The sequence below is a fragment of the Phlebotomus argentipes genome, unplaced genomic scaffold (genome assembly GCF_947086385.1).
Source record: "Phlebotomus argentipes unplaced genomic scaffold, Phlebotomus argentipes genome assembly contig_15, whole genome shotgun sequence".
NCBI lineage: Eukaryota > Metazoa > Arthropoda > Insecta > Diptera > Psychodidae > Phlebotomus > Phlebotomus argentipes.
This window is the reverse complement of record NW_026776181.1, coordinates 83,236-107,004: the sequence shown is the minus strand read 5'-3', so window position 1 is coordinate 107,004 and position 23,769 is coordinate 83,236. Positions and strand designations below refer to the sequence as shown.

General features: G+C 40.9%; 2 protein-coding genes across 2 annotated transcripts; one reads left to right on the top strand and one right to left on the bottom strand.

Annotated features, from left to right (window-relative positions):
• Positions 1 to 87: 87 nt before the first annotated feature.
• On the bottom strand, positions 88 to 1,480 carry LOC132262015 (lysosomal thioesterase PPT2 homolog). Its single transcript, XM_059761126.1, has 4 exons — positions 1,279 to 1,480; positions 966 to 1,215; positions 633 to 906; positions 88 to 577 (listed from the first exon to the last, which is right to left on the bottom strand). The coding sequence occupies exons 1-4, from the start codon at positions 1,414 to 1,416 to the stop codon at positions 379 to 381; spliced, it is 861 nt and encodes a 286-aa protein (XP_059617109.1). The 5' UTR covers positions 1,417 to 1,480; the 3' UTR covers positions 88 to 378.
• Positions 1,481 to 5,642: 4,162 nt separating this feature from the next.
• Positions 5,643 to 23,374, top strand: LOC132263404 (uncharacterized). The gene is made up of 7 exons (XM_059763149.1): positions 5,643 to 5,724; positions 9,201 to 9,377; positions 13,635 to 13,847; positions 17,114 to 18,683; positions 19,562 to 19,726; positions 22,100 to 22,201; positions 22,935 to 23,374. The coding sequence occupies exons 1-7, from the start codon at positions 5,643 to 5,645 to the stop codon at positions 23,293 to 23,295; spliced, it is 2,670 nt and encodes an 889-aa protein (XP_059619132.1). The 3' UTR covers positions 23,296 to 23,374.
• The last annotated feature ends 395 nt before the right edge of the window (positions 23,375 to 23,769 follow it).

Below are 23,769 nucleotides of genomic sequence, written 5' to 3'. Positions count from 1 at the left end.
CAAGAGAAAAAAATACTGAGTGGAGTGTGAAAAATTTTGCTGGGACGTGGAGATGCTTACAAGTCATTTTTAAACTCTTTCGCCTTTTGAATGTTCATTTCTGGCAAGAGAAATGCTTTTTGCGTTTTTTGCCCTTTGGAAGTCCTTCAAGCATTTCACAAAGTGATGGATTGTCCTTTGCTGCGAATTACATATTTGATGTGAGCTTGATGCGTTTAGAAACATATTCAAGGGAGTGTTGTGTACTAAATTTAGCATGGACACAGAAGATACAACAAATCTTGGGTTTGTGGATTCGATAATGCTTTTTAGGAAAATCCTAGACTCTTTAGAACCCATTTATCTTCAAAATATCTCTATATGCACACAGCCAGAAAATCAATCGAGGAAGGGTAAAACTGCTTCTTTTATCACCTTAACGTCCAAGTGCCACTGATGGTGTTTCACATTAGGAAAGGAGACGATCTTGAGTTTCCCTTCTGTTTCCAAAGTTTTCAATCCAATGGTGTCCTTTGTATAAATGTCCCTCCGATGAAGAGGAACAACCTCGTCATTCTCATCAAGATAGGCAAAATGACTAGAAAGATATTCTTATGTCAAGTTGATGTCTCAGAAATTAAAATTATACGTACCTCGACTGCCAAGGAGTAATAACTCCGTCGTCTGGTCCTCCAACAAGGATCATTTTGTCCAGTTTCAGTAATCCCTCGCGGAATTGGGAAGAGTTTGTCGACAGAATGGCATTATTTACGTATGGCAAGAAGTTGCTGTATTTGTAGAACAGATCCTGATGATGAGGATCATTCCAATAGTTCCCAACGGAAGTGTGTTGTCCAATAAAGGAGTAGAAGAGTTCAAAGGCCGCTTTCACAGTGAGGTTCGGGAAGATCAGGTGAAGAAATTCAGCTGGCATAAAATACATTTGAAATTAGAACGCCAAGTCTAAAATTAACCTTTGGTCTTACTTCCGTATTGCCCAGCCTGAGGTGAGCTCAGTGAGATAAAATTCTTAACAGAATGATTGGTGTAGGTTTGCAGAATTGCTCTGGCCAGCAATCCTCCTTGTGAGTATCCAACCAAGTGGATTCCCTCAGGATGTTTCTCGCAAATCTCCATTATATCAGTCCCGATCTCTTTGACTTGATGCCAGGAGTTCTCTAAACTAGACCAACCAGCAAACCTATCAGTCATGTAAACCTTTGTTCCCGGGTGGTGCTGTAAAATACACAAAAACATACAAGTTAGTGATGAAATGAGACAAAGAATCGCAAAACTGACCCTTTTGATTTCCTCTTCCATGATGAGCATGCTCTCGGCGCCCGTGAGGATTCCATGGAGCAGGAACACTGGTTTGTAGCAATGTGACCTGGTGACGAGGATAGATAGAACTAAAATTAGGATTTGAGAGCGATTCATCACAATTGTTGAGAGAAAGTGTAACTTGCTAGTTTCAGATTTCGACAGCACCACTGACGTTTGAATGTTTGACGGAACGGATGGAACACTGTTAAAAATCGATTTGCATCAGTAATACCTGAAATGATATGTGTTTGCTGAGAAATTGATTTTCTAGGATTTTCATTCAACAAACAATTAAAGAAATTGAACATGTTTTAGGCAAAACATAATAAATTGGTCAGAAATAATATAATATATGCATCGATATCGTTGAACCGTGATAACTTATGCTCAATTGTTCAGTGATATATTCTTTGCAAAGTCTCTACATACGCATATGCAATGGAAATACGATAGAATAGTCTACATCTGGGTGTTAACATTTCCCGCCTTTTCAAATTGCTCTTTGAGTAATGAAGTGCCAAAACAATGTTTGCAGAAGGTCACACAATTTCTGAGAAAAAGTCCCATAGACTGATTTGGGCGCAGTTCTTTTGTGAAACATCTCACGGCAAAAAGGCCCATTAATGGACAAATAAAACGCACTATTTACATACTTTCGCGTACTCCAACTTTTATTGCACATTATTCTCAGGTCGAGGACTCATGCGGCAATTGCTAGAGTTTCTGTGTACTCTTGCCATGTTTTCACTGGACGCATTTTCTTGCAAAATCTCCAAAGGCGCATGTAAAAACAGTGCGCTATGTGGACAATTAAATTGTTGCCGCGATTGATGGCATAGAAGATTGAAGGAATTGAGTGAGAATATGGACATGAAAGAAGTGCAAAAATGAAAGCGTTCCAATTTTTTTTTCGCGCGCGCGTTTGCTTTTGTCTCACGCAGTATAAGAAAAATGCTCACCATTCTCATCTATTTTGCCATGGGCCGCGCGCGCAGTACCATTTGGGCGCGATGTGCAAATAAAAATGATTAATTGCAGACACGGCGAGAAGGTATTTATTGACATAGGATTGGTGAAAAGGGGTGGCGAGTGACGATGAAGAATCAATTACTTACTCTGCAACAGCATATTAACGAACCAATAACTGTGAATTGTCCCAGATTAGCAGATCTGTGGCAGCATATTTCTTCTGTGCGCACATTGGAAAATGTTCTGGATGTTTGAACCGAGCTCAGCAGTTGGCGAGTGAGCCTCTGGAATTGAAATGAAATGATAGGCAGTGGCGCAAGACGCCGAGATCGATTCTAGCCACGCAAGACAAATTGAGACGCTGACCAAAAAGTGGCCGAGATTGAGATCAACCACGTAAAGTCGTAAAGTGTTGGGTAAATTCTCGCTTCTCGCCTCATGTGAAATCTCTTAGTGAAATGCTTCCTATGGGCTATATTTCGCCCTGGCAGAATTGTGGATTTATTCGTCTCTCGCTTGCCGATTTACAGGTGCAATTTTCATAATTGCTGAGATTACTGTAATGATCTGGTAACGAGAATAAGAAAAATGATGATGAGGCTGCAAAGAGGAATGCGACCCTTTATAAGGTTCTTTTTTCCTTACTTACTGCATTTCAAAATGCTTAGTTAAGGAAAATCTTAAGTTTGACTCAACAGCCTCAAATTTATCCATTTTATCTCTCGGATCAGGTGCGATTTGCAAAAAGTGTCAGCAAGTGAATGTGACAAATGGATGACTAATGTCTTGAGCTCACTTTCAGATTGTACTTTTGCGGATTTCTCTGATAATCACCATAACCACTGGTGAATCCGCATGATGAGAAATTTCGATAGACCTTTTTCATGCGGGTTCGTCACCAACCAAAAATCATTCAAGTCTTTTGTATTGGAGGCACTTTTAATGTCTTCTCTTTGAAGCAGCGTTTGAAGATCGCGTCGATCTCACACGATTGAGATGAATCAATGACGGAATTTTGCGGGTAAAAGAAAATTTTACAATGAACTTCATTGTGCGATGGGTAAACACGGATTTATCTTCTATCAAGCAATTTGTTTCTCATTCGGTGAAAGTTTTTCCCTGACTCATTCTCTTCAATTATTCCATTCAGTTTTCTCGTTATTTCCCCGAACACTGTGGAGACTTTTTGTCATCTCGGAGTTGACGAGAGCCACGGAAGTTATGTTGTTTAATTTCGGGGGGATTTTGGCGTGGAGAAAAATGCAAATGACCGAGGTGGATGGCCTATTAGCACCTATTACTGACACTGAATTCTTCTTCCTTGTTTTGCCACTCTGAATTTTTTGGCACCAAACTTGATATACGGAGCTGTTTGTGATATTTACACACATATTTTCGTCTATTTGGCTGTCCCAATTGCAATTGCTGCCATTCTCGTGGCTTCCCTCATTATTAATTTATTCACACGCCCACAGCATTGCACATGAATGAAAATAATTGACTTCGTGTATGAGCACAACAATGTGACATGAATACTCTCAAGAGCCGAAAGGATCTTATCTGCATTTGCAAGCCACCTTGGAAGGTTCGGTTGCTCAATTGTCTTCATCTCCGTCTAGTCAGCAATTAAGATGTTCCACTGAAGAATGCTGCACTGCATTAGGAATGCCTCTACTGATTGCCGTTTTCAATTTTCATTCAACAGGTGTAAAGTTTTTCAAACCACATTTGATTTTCTAGCAAAAGATAGTCGAAAATGAATTTGTGTCAAACTTGTGGTCAGTTTGGCCGGAGATTTCTCTCTATCTCTCTTACACCTCCCTAAGCGGAATTCTTTGAAATGCAACACTTTGTGTGTGGGACAAGGTTTCAAAATGTTATAAAAAGCTTCTTTAATGAATAATAAAATAGAATATAAATAGCACGGTTTCTGGGTGTTCTCACGAATATATTTGTAAATTTAAGCAAAATGCCTAGAATTCAAAATTTGCTTGAAGCTAAAATTCAATAGGGAAAGACGAGGAAAATATGAAATGAGTGTTATATTTGATTTTGTGTTATTACCTCAAAATAAGAAAACAATAAAATTACTACCTGTTTTTCATCTCTTCCTTAAATTATTTGCACTTAAGAGAGCCGATTTTTTTTCAATTTTCCCTCTCCCTGCTTTCTATATTATTTGTTTTTTGAGTATCAAAATCCAATAATCAAATAGAAGTTGACAATAGGAAATAGTTTTACGAGGAAATTGATAAACACTCAAATCTCGGACAAGGTTAGCCAAATACCCACCTGGAATTGAGTGCAAGACAAACAGAATCTGACGATATTTTGGTGTCATTCTCAAGTGTGCTTTCAACTCAATTAGTATTCCGTTCGGTGTTACATGAAGACACCAATTCGCCTGGGTTCCGGTGTCGCTCTAGGATTTTTTGTCGTGGATACCCAACGAAAGTGACTGATTTCTCATGTCTTGCGGCCCAAGCGCAGATGATGACTGCCTGGCCTGAGGCGTTGGAGGTGAAAACGGAAGTTGTAATTCACGCACTGTGCACCTCATAGTGCACCACGAAGGGCCGTTCCGACCACTTAATGAATTTTAATTGGCAATGTAGCGCAAAAACGGCAAAAACTGCGAGAAATGATATTTTTTCGCTACACATTTTCTCACACAATAGTTTTTCTTATGGGTGGATTTTTGTGTGTACACAATGTTGACACACACAGCCTAATTTTCTTCTTGAAATGGGTAAATAAGGATAAGGCCACGTGGAAATGCATATCCGGCTGTGTGGAAGAAATGATTGAGGAGAAAGTTGAGTGACATCATCCTGACCAAGTGCGCGTTCCTCCACTGACGATGATATACTATTCTGTAGGTGCACCGCATAGTCAGAGGTCTTCCACGGAATCGGCTTTCAGCGTTGATTGCCGAGGCAAGAAGTTGAGGTGGAGAAGTCTTCGCTTCAGCCGTTCCCGCGCGCTTGAAGAAAGTCAGTTGCTCGGTGCATTTCTCTCGGAGTGGACGTGAAATTTCTTCCACATTGAACCTCTTAAGGAGGCCAAACAGTGTCCAATTGTGCACTATTTCTTAACCTGCAGTGTTTCACAGGAAGTCAGATTGCTCTGGCTGTGGCACAGTATACAAGAGGAATTGCGTGCTGAGGAGATTGTGAAGTGCGACTCAGAAGTTATTTTGCAAATGACGTGAAAAATGGTTAGCAGGTGACACAGATTCGGGACCAGCTCGAACCACTTTGGAGTGTAAAATCACTGTTAATTTGTGGCGGTGTTTCACGTGCTAAGAGAAGTGGCTTCAACTCTCACAAATTGCCCAGAAAGACAGACAAAGTGACACCCCGAAGCTGACAATGGGCACAAACGGAAGGAGTCTGAAATTCCTCTTCATATATTCGACTCTGGCCCTTCTCGGACTACCAAACTTGTCCAACGGTGAGTTAATGTTCCCTCGCATTTCTGAAGGAGGGAACAGGTGTGTGATTTGACTTCTCCTGCCTTTCCATGCCAGAGAGAATCGCTCTCTCGTTCGCCAGTCACAATGGGTGAATGTTGGGCATTTGCGGTGCGCTTGGCTCGTCGAAAAAGAACAAGAAGGTAGAGCGAAACACGAGCCAAAAAGCATGACACAATTTTATTTACTCATCCTCAGTGCCTGTGCAATCAATTGAGCACACCAGACCTCAGCGATGGGCTGGTCAGTGCGATTTGATACCCCAGAGAACCGCTATAGTTGTCTGAGAAATTTGCATTTCCACCAATTTTTGTCACACACTTAACTGTGCCTGTGCGGCCAATAGGAAGGAATTTCTCTAAATATTTATTTAAAGACAGAGCGACTCAGGCACTGGACGCAGATTTTACAGTAATCCACAGAAGACGTTGAGAGATACACACACTTCAAAATTAGCCATAGAATGTGTCTATCAAGTACAAGTTACCATTTCACGATATTGCCATACAAGATGAAACATAAATAATAATAGCAGAGTGGCTGAGATGGAAGAGCATACATATAGTAAACCAGATTGTGCTCATGAAGAGAAGCGGGAAAATAACCAATGTAAAGGAGAGCACAAAACTAATGTTAAAAAATAACTTAACTGTAACACACGCTATTTAAACTTTGGTGTGTATTACACCAATTCATGCGGTGGTTCAATGCATTGCACTAGACTAGATGGTGAAAGATGTTCACGAAAAATTGAGCTCTTCCATGGAGGAAAAATGGGTGATTTTGGAATGAATCATTTAAGAATTTCGAGATTATCATAAATTTATAGGTTTGATTCTTTTTTAGAAGCCATTTGGGTCTTTGATTTGACATAATCTGGTGAAAAATGAGAGATTATTGGAAAAAAAACTATCAGTTTGCTGCTGGTTGGAAATCATGACTTCGAGGACTTGACCAAGTGGTCAACATTTTGTGAAAACAGCCTCAAAAGTGACATAAATGTTCTACACATTTGAATAAGAAGTCACAGAATTATTTCAAGGGTCAGATGCGATTTTTTTTGTTTTGATGCACACGTCATAATAAGATTTCTTTGATTGGTAAAAAAAATTACCATTGTCAGGAAATTGATATACAGAAAGCATAAGAAAACTATGAAAGAAAGTGCATTCCTTGGGAAAAGTGTTTTTATCTCAGTCGGTAAAGAAAAAAATCATATCTCTTCAGCCTAGAAACAATTAAATGGTAAGGAAAAATTCAATCAACGTTGCTCATCAAGTGAAATTCATCTGAAAACTAGTGTAAATTTCTTCCGAGATGAGGGGAAATGATGAAGTCTTTGGGTATGCTTGTGGGAGAGAGAGAAAGAATTGATTGTGGATCAATTGAAACAGTCTGACGAGTGAATCTCCCGTGCATTTTCTCTTTCTGTGTCTCTAGGTTTCGCACTGTGCACTTGTATATTTTGTGATTTTAGCCAATAATAACATGTAATTGAAATGTAAATAGCAGATGGAGTGTTGTTGGGTGAAAGAAAAGGTACAGAGAGGAAAAAGTTTGCGACTTGTGAGGAAAGCACGAATCATTAGTTCCACTCTTTACCATATTTTCCATATACAGGAAAGTTGCCATTCATGTTCATATCATTTTTACACACAATCTCTTGGGTGGTGGCGCGAAAGGCAGCCACGGAAGTCTATCTGTGACTGAGTCGGATGGTGAGAGAGGCTCCAATTTCTATGCCACATGCATTAACACAAGTGACAATCTTGGGTGAATGTATGCCAAGCGCGAAGAGAAGTTTCCGACGAAAATGAAATTCACCTGAAGATGATCTCATCATTTTCTGTTCCATTGTTGGCTAAATCATCCCAATCTCGCGCTGGATATTACAATTTAGGTGGCATCTGAGACCACAATCTGAAGAAGGAAATCAATACCACTCAACTGTTGATCATTCTCTAAAAGTTGCTCTTGAAACATCTTATATAACAGTTCCTGTTCCGTTACATTTTCCGTTGTAATAGGCAAAGCCGAGAGAAGATTTTCAAGAGGCAACTTCTTGCTTCTCTCGTGATACCACACAATAATCCTTAAGCCGGGCCTCCATTCCACAAAGTCTCAAGTACAGAAAGACCTCAAATGGTAATTGAATTTCATATAGTAATAATATAGAGAGGAAAAAAAGATGATTTTAAATTGCGATTTGCACACGTGGGAATCGAAAGAGTCAAACATCTGTGGTCACATTCCCAAAGTGTGAATAGGGTTTTGGAATTATAAAGTCGAATTATAGAAATATTTGTCGTGATTCCACATGTGAGAAAATCCATAAATCGCCGTCAACCAAAGAGCGCAAGTTGAGACGAGAAAAAGAAGTAAATAATAATTGGAATAACATGTGAACAGTGTTGCAAGAGAGGCGCTTTTTGATTAATGCTGCATGCTTCGGAAAATTGCCAACAATTATAGATTTCGCAATAATTTCGTATTTGACATAAGGTGTTTAGCATAGCGCATAATATTCCTGATCACCACAGAATAATAATAAAAACCCCCGATGGCCTTTTGTTCTTTGCGATGCCGTGTGATTGATGATCGAGTCATGATGAGTGTCCTCCAAAGATAAGAACACTGTTGACATCAATTTGAAGAATTCTCGCATCTCAATTGGCATCTTATGTAATCATGCAAACAGGTGGAATATTCATTCACAATTAGGAAATTCATGCCAGTCGCATTACTTTTTATTACCTCTTCAAGAGAGCCCATTCTAATTAATGCCACACATTTTGTCGTGGGCTGAAATTCAAAAATATTTACTCACTTCCCCACAATTATGCTGCTCTACGATGGAAATATGTCTTCACTCTGTTTTTTCCTCTCTGTTACACCGAATTAAATGGTTTCCCTGAATTTGAATTAATTTAATATAATAGAAAATTAGCATATTAATGTTTTGTAATGATTTCCACTGTGTCGGCTAGAAACTGATGTTTCTCAATTTTGTGAAACAGTTCTGTTCGCAAGACACGCGAAGGAAGTACAGAAACCCACCATGAGTATGAAATTTTCTTCTATATGTTTTAAAAGAGGTCGTATTTGCGCACGCTGAGGCATTAATCTTCATTGAGAGTCTTATCACATTTAAATAAACTGATTAAGATGGCGTTTTCTTTTAAATAACTGATGAAAAACACTGTAAATCCCTTGAGATCGAATGGCACATATTTATTTTAAATCTGAATGTTGGAAAGAGTTACTCATGCTCGATAAATTATAATATACTTCAAGGTAGACTTTATAGAAATTAGAAAGAATAATAATGTATTGCGAATACCGTGAAATTTGATTCTACAATCATTGAATTAATATGACAATCATTGAAGACAAATACAGGAAATTTATTAATAAGAATATAAGAAGAAGATCTAATGTGAGTCTCTTGCCTTTTCAGGACAATCCTGCAGCTTCCCCGGATCTCCAGCTCATAGTCACGTCACATTCTCAGATGAGAGTCTGTCGAATGGTGCTGTGGCCTCATATTCGTGCGAGCGAGGTTTCGAGCTCCTCGGACCAGCGCGGCGTGTTTGTGACAATGGAAATTGGGCACCCGAAGGCATTCCATTCTGCGGTATGTATTCTGGGAAAGTCTCTCGATCACGAATCGATCAATATGGTCTGGAGTTGTAGGAGTCCAAATTGATTATCTGATGAAGATGCACAATCACGAATTGTTGGGAAAATCTTACTTTCAATGAGATGTGTGTTAGGAAGAATGAAGAGAAATTCATTCCCGCAATTACCTGGTCAATTCTTCGATGTGCAGTGCTTCTTCATTAGTCAATGTGTCAGTCTTTTATTGTGTGCAGTGTGAAATCGAGGCAGCGGCTAGGCATTCGATCAAGATCAATGTCATTATTACAAAATACCAATAAATAGTGGGGACGTCTTTTATTCGGGTAATTGAACAGAATATGCCGTGTAACTCTTTTTCCAATTGCGCGTCCGTAGGAAAGTTAAGAGTCAAGAAAGGTGTGGAATTGAAGAGAAAGAGAGAAAAATTCCCCATAAAACACTTCTTTAATTGTTGTGCTTTTTATCTTTCTGGGAGATTCTTTTCTCTCTCTCTCTCTCTCTTTCTGTTCGCAACACGTCAAATATCACGAAATCGTTTTCACCTCAATAAATACCAGAGACTAGATTCGTGACCTATTTTTGCTTAACATCTCTCTTCCTCTTGCTTACAATTTTCTCAGAGGAATTCTTCAGTCGGTGGCATGAAGAATGAGAATTAATGGGTGAAGGGAGTTGATTGTAGCCTTGACCCTTTTCCTCACTGACTTGCTAGCAAGTTGATGATCTCTTGGAAGTGCGAGAGAATTCCTCTGACATCATCAAGAAACCTGTTCGTGAAGATTGTCTTCTCGTCACCCAAGTCAAGTCCGTTATATTCTATAATTTTATATGTTTCTTATAGAAATACATACATGTTCTCTCACCATCGCCAACTTCTTGTGGGCTTGTTTATGAAACAGTCAGCGACCTACTTCCGCACTCGATCATCGACAAACGATTAAATTCCTCTCTTGGTGGCTTGTTTTTCGTCTCCTCTTGCCACACTGTTGAGACAGCCAAACATTGGAGAAATGATTAAGATGATCTCGTTCTCCTGATCAACATTCAAGTTGAGCTTTTAGATCTCAGAATGGCAAAATTGGGTCGAAGAACAAGTCCAGTAAGTTGTCCAATTCAAGTTGTGCAAGTGAACTGAATGACTGCATCTCATTTAATTTTTGCATGATTCGTGGCAGATTATTCACTAATGGGTTCATGATGGTGATGCTTCTTTTCATGCAAGAACAGAAGCTCTCCTGACAAATGAGAGATGGCTTTCTTCCTCAACCATTGCCAATTGCGTGGCGCTATGCAATTAATTTAATTGTTTTCGATTGAAAATTGTTGGGTGTGTGTAGTTCAACGATGAGGATCGCCAACCTGTGGGTAACGGTAATTGGTATTCAGCAAAAGATGGAATGCTAAACGCGCGCGTTCGCAAAGAGAACGGACATTGGCTCAAGTGGTCCAAGTGGGCTTCTAGAGCTCAAGCCGGAGAGACCCAGTGTTGGGGCTCCTTTTGGAGTTTCTCCACCTCGCGTCCCATGATGTAAGAAAATGCCAATTCACTGACTGCCAGTCATGCAAACTGCATGTTCGGCGCGAGCTTTTTCCCTGTTTGCGTAGAAACACCACCGGAGTATTTGGCGGAAGTGGCATAATGCCTGTTTACACCGCTTTTTCTTTCCATGAGCGCGCCCTTCCACACATGGCAGAAATGCAGTGACTACAAAATTCCAAATCACTGTCGGTCCAACACCTCAACTATTGCAAATTGTGCAATTTTGTGGAATCATGCGAAAAGTCACGTTTTTTCGTCGATAATATTTATGGTGCGAGATGGGAAAAGAGGTCAAATTGTAGGTGAAGAAATTCCACTATTTACTTCACAGTTCCCTGGCGATGATGGACAACATAAGATTGCACTTTCTTGCTCTGGAGCGCACATACAGACGCGTCCATTGTGTTCCCATAGCCTCATCTTCCTAAAAAAAAACTTCGCGCCCACAATAGATGGAATATTTAAACTTTTCCACCATACGAAAATGTTTACTGTCTTTTCTTCCCAAGACTCTGTGTTGAGTTCTTTGCTGTCTCACAATTACCTCACTTTGGCGATAAATTGCGGGGGAAAAGTAAAATGTTGAGAAATAATTGGCTGTCCAAGTCGGTAGAAAGTAAAAGAATTTGTGAAATTTATGGAATTCTTCTCTCATTCGCCTTCACGATGGAAAACCGCTACAAATTACATATTTTTCTCAAGTGCAACTAACCATTTTGGAGTGTGGATTTGAGAAAAATTTATCAATACCGTGTGAGAAAGTAACTTAAAAAAGCAAGGCGAAGAGAGTTTTGGTTTTTCGACATAGGATTATTTTATACAAAATACCAAACTAATGATTTAATTAATAAATAAATACCACAACATGTTTTGCTGTCTTTTTGAGTGATAATGGATGGATCGGCGCGATGACACATACAGAATTTGTGATGTACATTCTTCTCCTACAATGTCCCAACCTTGCAACAGAGATAAGTCAGTCGAGGTTTGGCATTACAGTAAGAAATGCAGAGCCCTTGAGAACATAAACCCCTCTCGTGGACAGCATTCACAAGAAATATGCATTAATTGCGGAAAAATAAAGCAAAGCGGCTAGATCTCTTAGGCAAATAAGTTGATGAGTGGAGCCGTGAAAGAAGTGGATAAAGAGTAGCAAAAATTAATTAACAGAGTGAAAGAAGATTTATGAATGGGGAAGCCTTCGTGCGAGCGCGCGCGCAAAAGTTGGGCGCTCGTCTGAAAAGATTTTTAGTCAAGAATGGATTGTATTTTGCGCTCATAGTTTTCCAGAGAAGCATGTTTTCTATGCATACATTCTCAAATTGCACATTGTACTTTCTCGAAAATTATAACACACACAGAGTCTGACACAGTGAGCTACTTTGCCAGCGACAAATCATTGTGGAGTCGCGAGAACAATGTTAATATTGTTTGTAATTTGCGACTCTGCAAATGAAGAGTGGCAAAACCAAAACAGAGATTATAAGGAAAAGAGACATGAGAAGGGAAGAAAGATGGGAAGAGCGTCAAAGTCAAGAATCATTGTTGCGCACGATGGGAATGGAAAATCTTGGAGCTATGATTCATGATCATGTTGAAGATACGCCGTGATGGTGGTAAAAATCAGCGAGCAGAGAAAAATAAATTTGTATAACTTATCGCGAAGAGGGGCTCCTTTATGAAATTATTCGGTAATATCTTTAATGCTCGTTAAGAATATTTGCGTTCAATTGCCTTCTTCAATTCCTGGGTACAAGACATCAACGCCATAACTGTCTTCATGGTCTGAAAAGTTTCCTAACGAAATAGAAAGATATACACCAGAGTGGAAAGACGGTGAGGAGAGAATAAAAAGTAATTTTTACTCCCCATAACTGAGCTTAAGACGTCCCAATCCTTCACCTGAGCAACAATCCATCACACTCCAAGCAGACAGCTTCTGCTGTGGCAAGAACCTCTTGAGGCTGTCGATGCGCACAATGAGAGATCAATTGAGATTCGGCGAGTGGGGCTCAAATGAAAGCAAATGGATAAAAATTGGAGAGATTTGATTGAGAAGTATTAAAGGAAATTGTCTTTAATTCTCTCTTTCTCCTTTCTTGTCGCTCTTTTTCGGCGTGTCTCAGCACGTTGCACTTGAGCGTGTGCATAATTGCAGGTGGAGGAATGAAAGCCAAATCCGGCAAGAGCACTTGAAGAGAATTTCTAGTGGCCAAAAGAGGCAGTAAATTTGTGATAAGACTTGTATGTAAGAGGCATTTAAAATGTGTATATGTTGTTTGCACCTGATTAGTCCGTTGCAATGTTATACTAATTTGCATAGAAAATTGCAAACACGAATAAACAGTTGAAGAAGCAGAGAGACAGGTTGAAATTGTATGTGATAGCGAAGAATATTCTGAGTGAAAAACCACATCATTAGCAATTGTAAAGAAAATGCAATTCTATTCGATGCAGTCTATTTGTGCTCCGGTGACACGGTCTGAGTCGTATGTATGGTACACAATGTTTCTCTTCCGCCACTCTTTTGATCAGTTCTGGCTAAGGAGCCCGCGAAGAATTGGACCATAAAAAGAGACAGTTTACATTATGCGTAAATAATGTTCTTATATGATCTTTTCTGCTTCAATCTCAAATGATTGACAAGTTGAAATTGATATAAAGAGCGCAGTTATGTAATTTTTGCAAAATATCTTCCTCATCTCTTTGCAGTGCTGAATGTGGCGGCTGGCAAGGCGCCAATGCAGATCTCTACGGATGGCTCGGGCATCCCGCAGAAGGCCATTGATGGATCCACATCAGCCTTCTTCCAGGCCGACACGTGCTCACTCACAAAGCCCGAACGGCAGCCGTGGTGGTACGTGAATCTCCTGGAGCCATACATGGTTCAGCTGGTGCGTCTGGACTTTGGGAAATCGTGCTGCGGTGAGTATTTGTCCAGCTATTTGCGATATCACACGTAAATCTCATGATTGATGCCCAGTCCATGTGAGAGACGCCTCAAGGCGGAGAAATTGGATTCCCTTTCTCTCTCGCTAGTACTTTTTGCCATACTGTCACATGAAACCTGTGCCGAGGCGTGAGCACTCGGGGCGATTAACTGGGGCCGCGCCCCCCTCACAGCAGGGTTCTGTCTTCTTATTCTTGAGTATCGTTCTGGTTAAAGTCAGTTATTTGTTCGAATCCATAAACAGTTTTCTGAGCACAGAAAAAAACATTGGCAGTTGAGTACATATTTCCAATCTCAATTTTCACTTCAAGATAGAGATCAAAATTCAGAAAATTTAGGACTGTAATACATAACAAATTAACATATTGTCAGTTTTGAAAATCTCTATTTTTAAGCAATTTCTGATAAAAATCAAATAAAAATCTTATCAAGTATATTATTCGACTTAGGGCGGGTTTTGATCTCAGTGGGACTGACTGAGATATTTGCTTAATTGAGGGCTTCTAAAAGATTGCTGATGGGGAAAAAGTGCGGCAATAAAAGAACACAAAATAACCATTAATCATAATGTACTTACGCCCACAAAATAATTGCAAATAAATTGATGTGTTTTTTTCTGCATTTCCATGAGTCAATCAAATTTTCACATCAGTGTTGACCTCATAAGCTTCTTGGGAAAATCCTGAAGAACGCACTTTTGACGATGACTGTGGATTTAAGGTGATCATTTCACGCTTAGAAATAAAAGAGGCATGCAATTGGTTATTATGAGCATCATAAATTTCCTTTTCAACTTGACGAGCTCAAACCCATCATTTATTGATTGGGATAGAGTGATAATGAAGACGCACAACGTATAAAGGCAAAAAAAAACTCGTCATCAATCTCAATCCGGGTGGCAAAAAGTGAAAAGCACAATTAAAATGCCTGGCATTGTCATTTTATGGTAGATTTTCCCTCCACAATTTCGAATCCGCCCCAAATTGAGGTGCGCACTTGCATAATGGAAAAGGTGAAAATTGCTAATTGCAACGCATTTCCGCTCTGTGAATGTATACTTGCACAATTTCTACGAGGCTCAATTTACATACTTGCCATTTGTGCCTCCTCAACAGAGAGGCACGTGGAAGAGTTGAGGAAGAGAATTTTCGTTAATTTATGTTATTGCCAAGGTGGGGAAAATAAGTGAAAAGCAATTTCCCAGCCATATAAAATTGCCTTCTTGAAATTCAATTATACTTCCGAGGAATTCTCTATTTTGTTCACATCTGACGAAGATAAAGAGGCTTCTTGTATAGGAAATGCGCTGGGCCAGAATTCGGACTGAATTGTAGTGTTTGTCTTTTCCAATGTCGAGATCTTCGCGTTCAATGACAAATTTCCCACGGTCCGGGAGGGAAGAAGGCAGACAATTCCGAGATTCAAAGAGTGAATGAGAATTTTTTTTTAGTCATAAAGACACATGAAGAAAAACACATATAATATATGTGTAAACAGAAATAAAATGGTAGTGTAATTAGAAGTAAAGAGAGATATAAAGGGAAAGTTAGAGACCCAGAGAGAATGATACTTTGGAGATAGCTTTACCTCAATTGGTGCCTTTATGCACACACAATCCAAAAGTGAAAGCGTCAAGCGGCTTGTCCCAAGATAGGGAAGGATCATTTAACATATTTTGCGTCAAACACTCAATTTCTGGGCCTGAAAGTTTATCATTTTGTGCCTCGCGCGATGGCAAACGATAGTCATAGTGAGTGTCGCGCAAATAATTGCCTTCGAGGTGAAAGAGAGACGCCTAGAAAATACATCGTAATTTGGACCTCCATTATGACACGCACTCACCTGAATATAATGAAAAAGCAAAAAAAAAAATTTTAGAGAGACAAAATACGAAAATTTACAAGACTCATTTTCGTCTCTCTGCGATACTTTGACTGCCAAGTAGTGATTTTCGAAACTTTCCCATGTCTGTCGAGCACTCTCTTAGCATTTTTGTACATTCAACATATTGCCACTGTGGAATTTCAAATTGATTCCTCTTAATATTCTCTACTCGGTGTCTGCGGAGGAGTGGTTTGTGCCGATCTGCAATTTTTCCACGATTCTTCACTGATAATTATTTCCACTTCCATAGAAAATTGGCCTGCAATAAAAAATGCACAATAATGGGAGAGAAAAACACTCAGGAAATTCACATTTTGTGCTCAATTTTCATTACTTTGTGGAAATTGAGATGCCAAGATTGCACTGACTTCATGATTTAATGCCTCAGATTTGATTGATTAGCAAGCATTCAAAAGAATGTTACAGTAGCTGAATAATATTAGTTACACATTGAATATTTCTCTCATCTCTAACCAATGCTATTTAATCAGCATTTGACGGACTTTTTTTTTTTTAAACTTTGATTCTGTTTCTTCCTAGTTATAATACCATAAAATGAAATTCCAGTTGATCGCTAGAAATATTTAAGTGATACTAATTGAATGTCAAACACTGTATTTAGCAACATCGTAATAAAAATGTGCGCTTTTAATCTCCACGAATGTAGTAGAAGATAAATCAATCTTGTTAGGAATTTTGAACGAAATTATTGGGATTTTGAGAGCAAAAGAAGTTCACTTAATTAAATAGGGGAAGAACTTGCTATTATGAACACGTGGGTGAAATGTGGAAATTATAAGTGAGTAATTTCTTATCCTATGAGACTGATCTAAAACGGGGCAACTAAAAATGAATATTTAAATTTTGAAATTGAAGTTATTACTTCACTGCCACGCTTTAAACTGTTGTGATCTGTATCACACTTTCCGGCAATGGAGATCAATTAGCCATTTAGAGAAATGATTTCTCACATTTTTTGGACTTTCTACGAAAAAAATTGCGCAATTGCTACTCTGTTATTGTTTACTTTTGCTCCTTTGTTGTAAATTTGGGTGAGTTTCAGAGTGAAATTGCGAAGAATATTGCATTGCATGGCAAATTGGTAATTTTTGCGTTTATTTCATGCGCTCTCTCCTGGCATAAAGATTACGTCTCAACAGAAATGGGGAGTTTCCCCAGCGATAGGAAAATTTGCTGCGTTTTATTGCGTTACTTTACGTGCGATGACAAAAAACCCACAGACACACAAGAGAGCATAATTTGCCATCATGACATGATGCAATTTCTTCGGATAGCGGTTGCGCTCCGCACCTCTACAAGAGATGGACTTTATTTAATGGCCTTTAATTCTTTGTAGGTAACAACAAACCAGCCACAATTGTTGTCCGTGTAGGAAACAATCGACCTGACTTAGGCACCAATCCCATCTGTAATAGATTTACGGGAGCTCTGGAAGAGGGTCAGCCGCTCTTTCTGCCCTGCAATCCACCCATGCCAGGAGCGTTCGTGTCTGTCCACCTGGAAGTCGGCAGTCCCAGTGCTTTGTCCATCTGTGAAGCTTTCGTGTACACAGATCAGGCTTTGCCCATTGAGAGGTGTCCTGTGTTTAGAGATCAGCCTCCAGGAGCGTCAGCTTCCTACAATGGCAAGTGTTATGTTTTCTACAATCGCCAACCACTCAACTTCCGCGAGGCTCTAGCTTTCTGTCGGGCCAGAGGAGGCACCCTGATCAATGAGAGCAACCCAGCGCTTCAAGGATTCATCAGTTGGGAACTCTGGAGGCGACACAGGAGTGATGCGTCCTCTCAATACTGGATGGGTGCTTTGAGAGACGCCAAAGATAGGAACACGTGGAAGTGGCTGGGCGGAGAGGACGTTACGGTGTCCTTCTGGAATCTACCAGGAGGCGATGAGGACTGTGCCAGGTACGATGGCTCCAAAGGATGGCTCTGGAGTGACACGAACTGCAACACTCCGCTCAATTTCATTTGTCAGCACCAGCCAAAGGCTTGTGGCAGACCAGAACAGCCTCCCAATTCCACAATGCTGGCGGTGAGAGGCTACGAAGTTGGTGCCACTGTGGACTATGGCTGCGATGAGGGGCACCTTCTGGTAGGCCCGGCAAGTCGCACATGCCTTGAGACGGGATTTTACAATGAATTCCCGCCAGTTTGCAAGTACATCGAGTGCGGACTGCCCGCATCAATCTCTCATGGAGCGTATGAGCTGATCAATGGCACTGTTGGCTATCTCAGCAATGTGATCTACCAGTGTGCCGAAGGATTTGAGTTAGTGGGCAGAGCAGCTCTCACATGTGACATTGACGAGCGCTGGAATGGACCGCCGCCGAGATGCGAGCGCATTGAGTGCGATGTCCTGCCGGCATCACATCAGAATGCCAAGTTCATCACACCCAATGGAACATTCTATGGCTCAAGGGCGGATGTTGTCTGTCCACGAGGATATAGATTAGAAGGTTCTCCTCAACTCACGTGCCTGGCTACTGGACAGTGGAGTCATCCGCTGCCCTCGTGCGTGCGTGAAGAAGTGTTAATCACCACTCTTCCGCCAACCACAAACTACCGCACACGACAGCCGTCCAGCTCAAGACGTCCGTCCAGGCCTTCATCCCGCTTTACCAGCACCGTGCCTCCGCCGACACCCACTCCATCTGTCACCATCATTACTGAACGTGTAGTGGAGGAGGACAATGAGATTGCCGTGCCAGGAACTGTCCGGGAAGAGAGCATTCCCAGGCGCACCATCAGACCAATAAGTCCAAATAATGGTCACGCGGCTCCTGAAACCACTCCACCAGCTCCTCCACGAGTCGTCCCGCTCGATTACTCCACCACGAGGAATCCGCAGCTGATCATAAATGCAGCTCACCCGCAAGACAACCAGATCGCCGGCAGTGTTAATATCAGGTCAGTGCAACTACTCAAATTCCTCAGTATCACGTAATACTGCCTGCAAAAACCTGTCTCAGCCGCACGCTTAATACTCATTAAGTAGCACTTAAATCAAATTTAATCGATTGGGAAGCTTTTTATGTTAGCCATATTTCACAAGATGAATGTGGGATAGTCATTAAAATTTATTTTCAACTTCTGGGGAAGTCATGCTGTTCTGGGTGGCCAATGACCGCGTGCGTCCGAGTTTTCGTGAGGAAGAGCTCTTTGGTATACGGGTCAAAACTCTTGCGCAATGGTTAATTGAAGAAATTGCATTTTCATCACCTTCCGCTCCTCATTATCAACAGAATCACAACACGCAAACTGAAGTCGGAAGACGTGAGTTTAATCACCAAGAAATTGGTCTTCTGATGATGTTTCCTAGCATTTTCACCCTTTTAGTGTGTTTTATAACACAATTAAGAATGTTCATTGCATCAAGCAAAAGTCGATTAAAAAAACTCCGAAATGTGTAGTGAAATAGTTCAGAAAACTTTTCTGGAATATCATAGATTTAAATCTGCTGAGATTATTGCCAATTTAGGAATGAAAAGCGCTTGCGCTTTTCCGGTCTCAAGATCTACAATCATATCTTGAATCTCAACTTCAATTCTTCCTGATGGATAAATGCAATTTCTTTCGCCATTGTTGTCCCTGGTAATTCACATAATTTGCCCATAACCGTTGAGCCAGTGAAAAATGTCTCTATATAATGGAAATTCCCACAAAAAGTGGCGTGTGACTTACAATTAAATAGCGCGTGTCATTAAGTAACAATTAAGTGACACCATTTGATCATGAAGCGCTGAACTGTTCAGTCAACAAGGCCTAATCGTCTTTTCTCTCCACAGAAATGATCAATCGCCAAATGTAAATGTACCACTTCCTGTGGAGAATGATCAACGAGAGACGCACAGCGCCAAGTTGAACTTGGGTGCAATTGTAGCCTTGGGCGCCTTCGGAGGATTCGTGTTCCTGGCCGCCGTAATCACTACTATCGTCATCCTGGTTCGGAGGTATGTTCAGTGGCGTCAGACTTACCTTATTAGAGACGATAACTTTGTCCATCGCATTAAACTGAGAAATTGAGACACTCTACACTCTCCTCGACTCTCTCCCAGTAACATTGGGCCATCAGAGAACCACTTTCTGCCACTCTTGCATGATTCTCTTGTGCATGAATTCCGTAGTGTCTTGATTGATGGGATGAGAGTAGCCGGGGAAGAAGCATGAAATATTTGGGTGATGTCTTAGCAATAATTCACCGTATACTCTTATTTATTCTCTTCCACCTCATGTAATAACCACTTGTATATTCTGTACACTTTTTTTTGTGAATTGTTACTATTTAGCTGTAAATATATTTATTATCTGAACCACTGAGAGTAGAAAAAAACAATTGTAGAAGGAATATTTGATTTATTGAGCAACAACACTCAACACTCTTGGTAAACCGTTTTCGCGGGCTCCTTTATTGGTCACAGAAAATTAGCAGATGTGCTGTGAGGCTGTCTTTCACCTCTACTATTTTTCTCTTCTTGTAACAACGTTCTTGTGTAGAGTACGCAGAATGGGTCTATCTAACCGTATCGATGACGAGCAACGCACAAAATGATACAGAAGAAAGTGCGTGATTTGCTCAGGATGAAGAAAAAGTATTTTGAGAGACAAATACAAGGCGCATTTATTTAATGTTTGTCAACTGCGAGGGCACATTTTTTTTATGATTCTTCTTTCCAAGTGTACCTTCCAGAAGCTTCCCAGAAAATCCCCCTTCAAGTCATTTCCCTTTGCCAAAATCCAGTGGAAAAGTTATTTGCTTGTGGAAGCACTTTTACATGTTGTTTTTGTACTGTAATCTCTGAAGAGTGGGTCGATATCAGAGTTGGAAGTGCGAATAAGTGATTAAGTATTTATGTGTAGTATATAGGGTAAAATTTGCTGGTTTTTCACACTTTAAATACGCTATCAATCGTTTGATAAAGAAGGTGATAGATAAGGGTAATAAAGGACGGCAATTGGGTTGAAATTAAATAATAGTGTGATATTGGTGATATTAAATAAATGAATGTCAGAAGTGTTCTTGAATTTATCATTCAAAAATTATCAATACGCTTTAGAAATTTTTATATGATTTCGTAAACTCTGTGATATATTGAATCGCATCGCGGAAAACTTCCAACTCTGATAATGAGGATCACCATTGGCATACAAGACAGCGACACAGAGACACGGAACTCCCAACAGAACACTCATCATCACGCGCAGACAAGCCATGAGAGGCAACATTGGAATTAATTGAAGTTCATCCCACCCTCAGCGCCGATCCACTGAGTGGTCAGCCGGCGTCCACCCACGGCTGGGGGCGAACGCGGAAGCGCCATCGTGATGAGATGCCCTCGCGGTGGTATACCGTGTTAGCGTTGCCATTTCCGGATCAGAGGCTCGGCAGGCGTGATATTAGTACCTTCGGCCGTGGTATTTACACCTCCAGGGCGGGATTCTTCAGTAATCCCTCCATGTGACTGTAGTTGTGTTGTTGGCTTGCGATAAAGTACAAAAAGCGTGCCATTTCTCCCGCACACGATCTCCTCACTCGATTCACCTCTCCAGAGAGTCCCCCGTTCCAGCGTAAGCATCTTTTTTACTGTTCCGTAGTGCACAGAGTTGCTTGCTCGCATCATCACGATAAGTTAGCGGTTTTGTTGACCCAACTAACGACAAATCACCAGTGAGTGGATTACGCAAGACGGGCGTCTCGAGATCGGTGGAGAAATCACTCGTTACTCCCAATGATTGATTGTCTCTCATTTCATGGCCTTTTTCACACAAAAATTAATAATTTCCTTATTAAAGATAATTTATTCAGCAGTGTTTTGACACTTTTTCCCTCCTCACATTTGAGCACCCAAAAAGTGCCGTTCATCATTTTGGACACTTCAAGATGACAAGATTATTAAAAGCCTTCTTATGGTATTTTTGACTCTTTTGCGCAGAAATATTTAACTCATAACTTCGCCTTCCGGATGTTTAATATAAATGAACATATTCATGAATCAATTAAGGCAGATCGTGAACCTGAAAGGAGAATCGCGGGAAATTGAGAGCAATCCATATGGAAAATTCTGAGCACGATCGTGATTTTAACCGATCGAGACCGTCTTCATGTTTATTCATTTTCATTATTATCATCAGCGCACCAGAGACTTCTTTCTCTACATTTTCATTCCCACTCAATATGAAATAGTTTAATTGTTGCAATATATGATTCTTCGCATTGGATGGTAATTCATTGTGTGTGAGTGTTGGACTATTTTGTGCTGTAAATAATGAATTGTCGGTTGATGAGCATATTTTCCTGTATCTCTCCCCATATTTTTCTGCAACAGAAATCGGACCACTCAGCATTACAGGCATCGAGCATCGCCAGACTGTAACACGGTTGCTTCCTTTGACTCCTCGAGCTCAGAGTCGAGAAATGGCCTCAACAGGTAATTCACACTATTACTTTGTGAATAGTTAGTTTTTTGACCTCCTCTCCACCCTTTTTCCTTCTGGAATGGGTGAATTGAGTCCCACATAATCTGACGGACAGACACACACTAAGCCTTCCCCCGGTGGGGCGCTCTTCCCTAGACTCCGCCTCTCCCACTAACTTTGATCAGACGAAGACTATTACTGGAGAATATGCGATATCATTGAATTCTTAGCTCAGATTCTGACCCTCTGACCTGAGACTGAATCTCACCGGTCGGCATCATAAAATTACATAACAATTGCTCTCTTAATTTGCTTCCATTCATAAGCTGTGGAAGAGTAGCTTTCCGCCACTAAGATCTCTTTGCCACGTGGTGATGGAAACAAAAATCACAAGCATCATTGCAATAGTACTGAGAGATCATGCTTCCTTTATACAATATATGCTTCCAATTCATCCAGTATTATGAAGTGACGCATTTATGGCGTTTATGCATATCATTGGTAAAGTTTCCATTTTTTTCTTACCATAAAAAAAAACTACTGTGATAAGAGTAAAAGTTTGCAAAAATAATCTTCACTTAAAGTACAGAGTAAACCAAGAATTTGCGTGGAAAAATATTCAGCAAAATAGTCATCTATGATGCCGACGTGAGGATCGATTTCTATAGCACAGCCGTCTGACCTGGGATATTCTGTGATACCGCTCCTGACTCGGGTCTCACCCAGAGTGCCCTATCATTGCAGGTACTACCGCCAGGCGTGGGAAAATCTGCACGAGTCCGCATCCAAGAGTGGTAATCATAGTCCGCTGCGGCGAAAAGAGACCCTCGATCAGCAGCACATCAGTCGCTCGCGCGACAACCTCAGTCGCTCCAGGGACAATCTCGAGCGCGTGACGCGAGATCTGGACCGCGCCAGGGATTACGGCAGGGACAGCCTGGGTCTCCGCGATGGCTCTGAGATGGTCGTGTCGGACGTGTGCGTGAAGGGAGAGAAAAAGCGTCACCACCACCATCATCACAAGAGCAGTCATCGCGGCGGGGAGTTCAGAGACCCTCATCTGGTGGCCAACGGTCGCCGTGAGCACCGCCACAACGGCTACTGACCCACGATGGTTATCACCGTGAGTCTGGACGACGAGTGTCAGCAGCGCTGCGGACAGTGGAGGATCCCCATCTAGGCCCTGAACACACACCCCTGCAATCGAATTTCAACACTGAGGGACTGTTTCCCAGACTTGCAAGGTCGATAACCAAATTGAGAGCTCGAGACTTCGCGCCCCCGCCCCCAAGAAACGCTCCTTCAGTGTGTGGCATGACTGTCCCTGACAGGGATCACGCGAATTATGAACTTCTTAGCCTTTCAATTTACCAGTTTGAGGGGGGCGGCAAAGCCCCGAAATCTCTCTCTTTACGCCAGGAAAAACACAATTCACAGATGGAAAAGGCTGACAAATTCATAGTTTCTCCCGCATTTGCTCTACCTTGACATTCACTTTAAAAGAAAACACACATACAACAATTCCCAAACGTCCAGAGAGAAGCTCAAGATGTTCTTGGTATAGGAAAGTAAAGAAAGT

Coding starts and splice junctions, on each gene's coding strand:
- LOC132263404 (XM_059763149.1), top strand. CDS start 5,643: ATGGGCACAAACGGAAGGAGTCTGAAATTCCTCTTCATATATTCGACT. Junction 9,378..13,634: donor CGAAGGCATTCCATTCTGCG/GTATGTATTCTG, acceptor ATCTCTTTGCAG/TGCTGAATGTGGCGGCTGGC. Junction 18,684..19,561: donor GCCGGCAGTGTTAATATCAG/GTCAGTGCAACT, acceptor TTCTCTCCACAG/AAATGATCAATCGCCAAATG.
- LOC132262015 (XM_059761126.1), bottom strand. CDS start 1,416: ATGAATCGCTCTCAAATCCTAATTTTAGTTCTATCTATCCTCGTCACC. Junction 1,216..1,278: donor TGGAAGAGGAAATCAAAAGG/GTCAGTTTTGCG, acceptor TGTATTTTACAG/CACCACCCGGGAACAAAGGT. Junction 907..965: donor TCAGGCTGGGCAATACGGAA/GTAAGACCAAAG, acceptor ATTTTATGCCAG/CTGAATTTCTTCACCTGATC.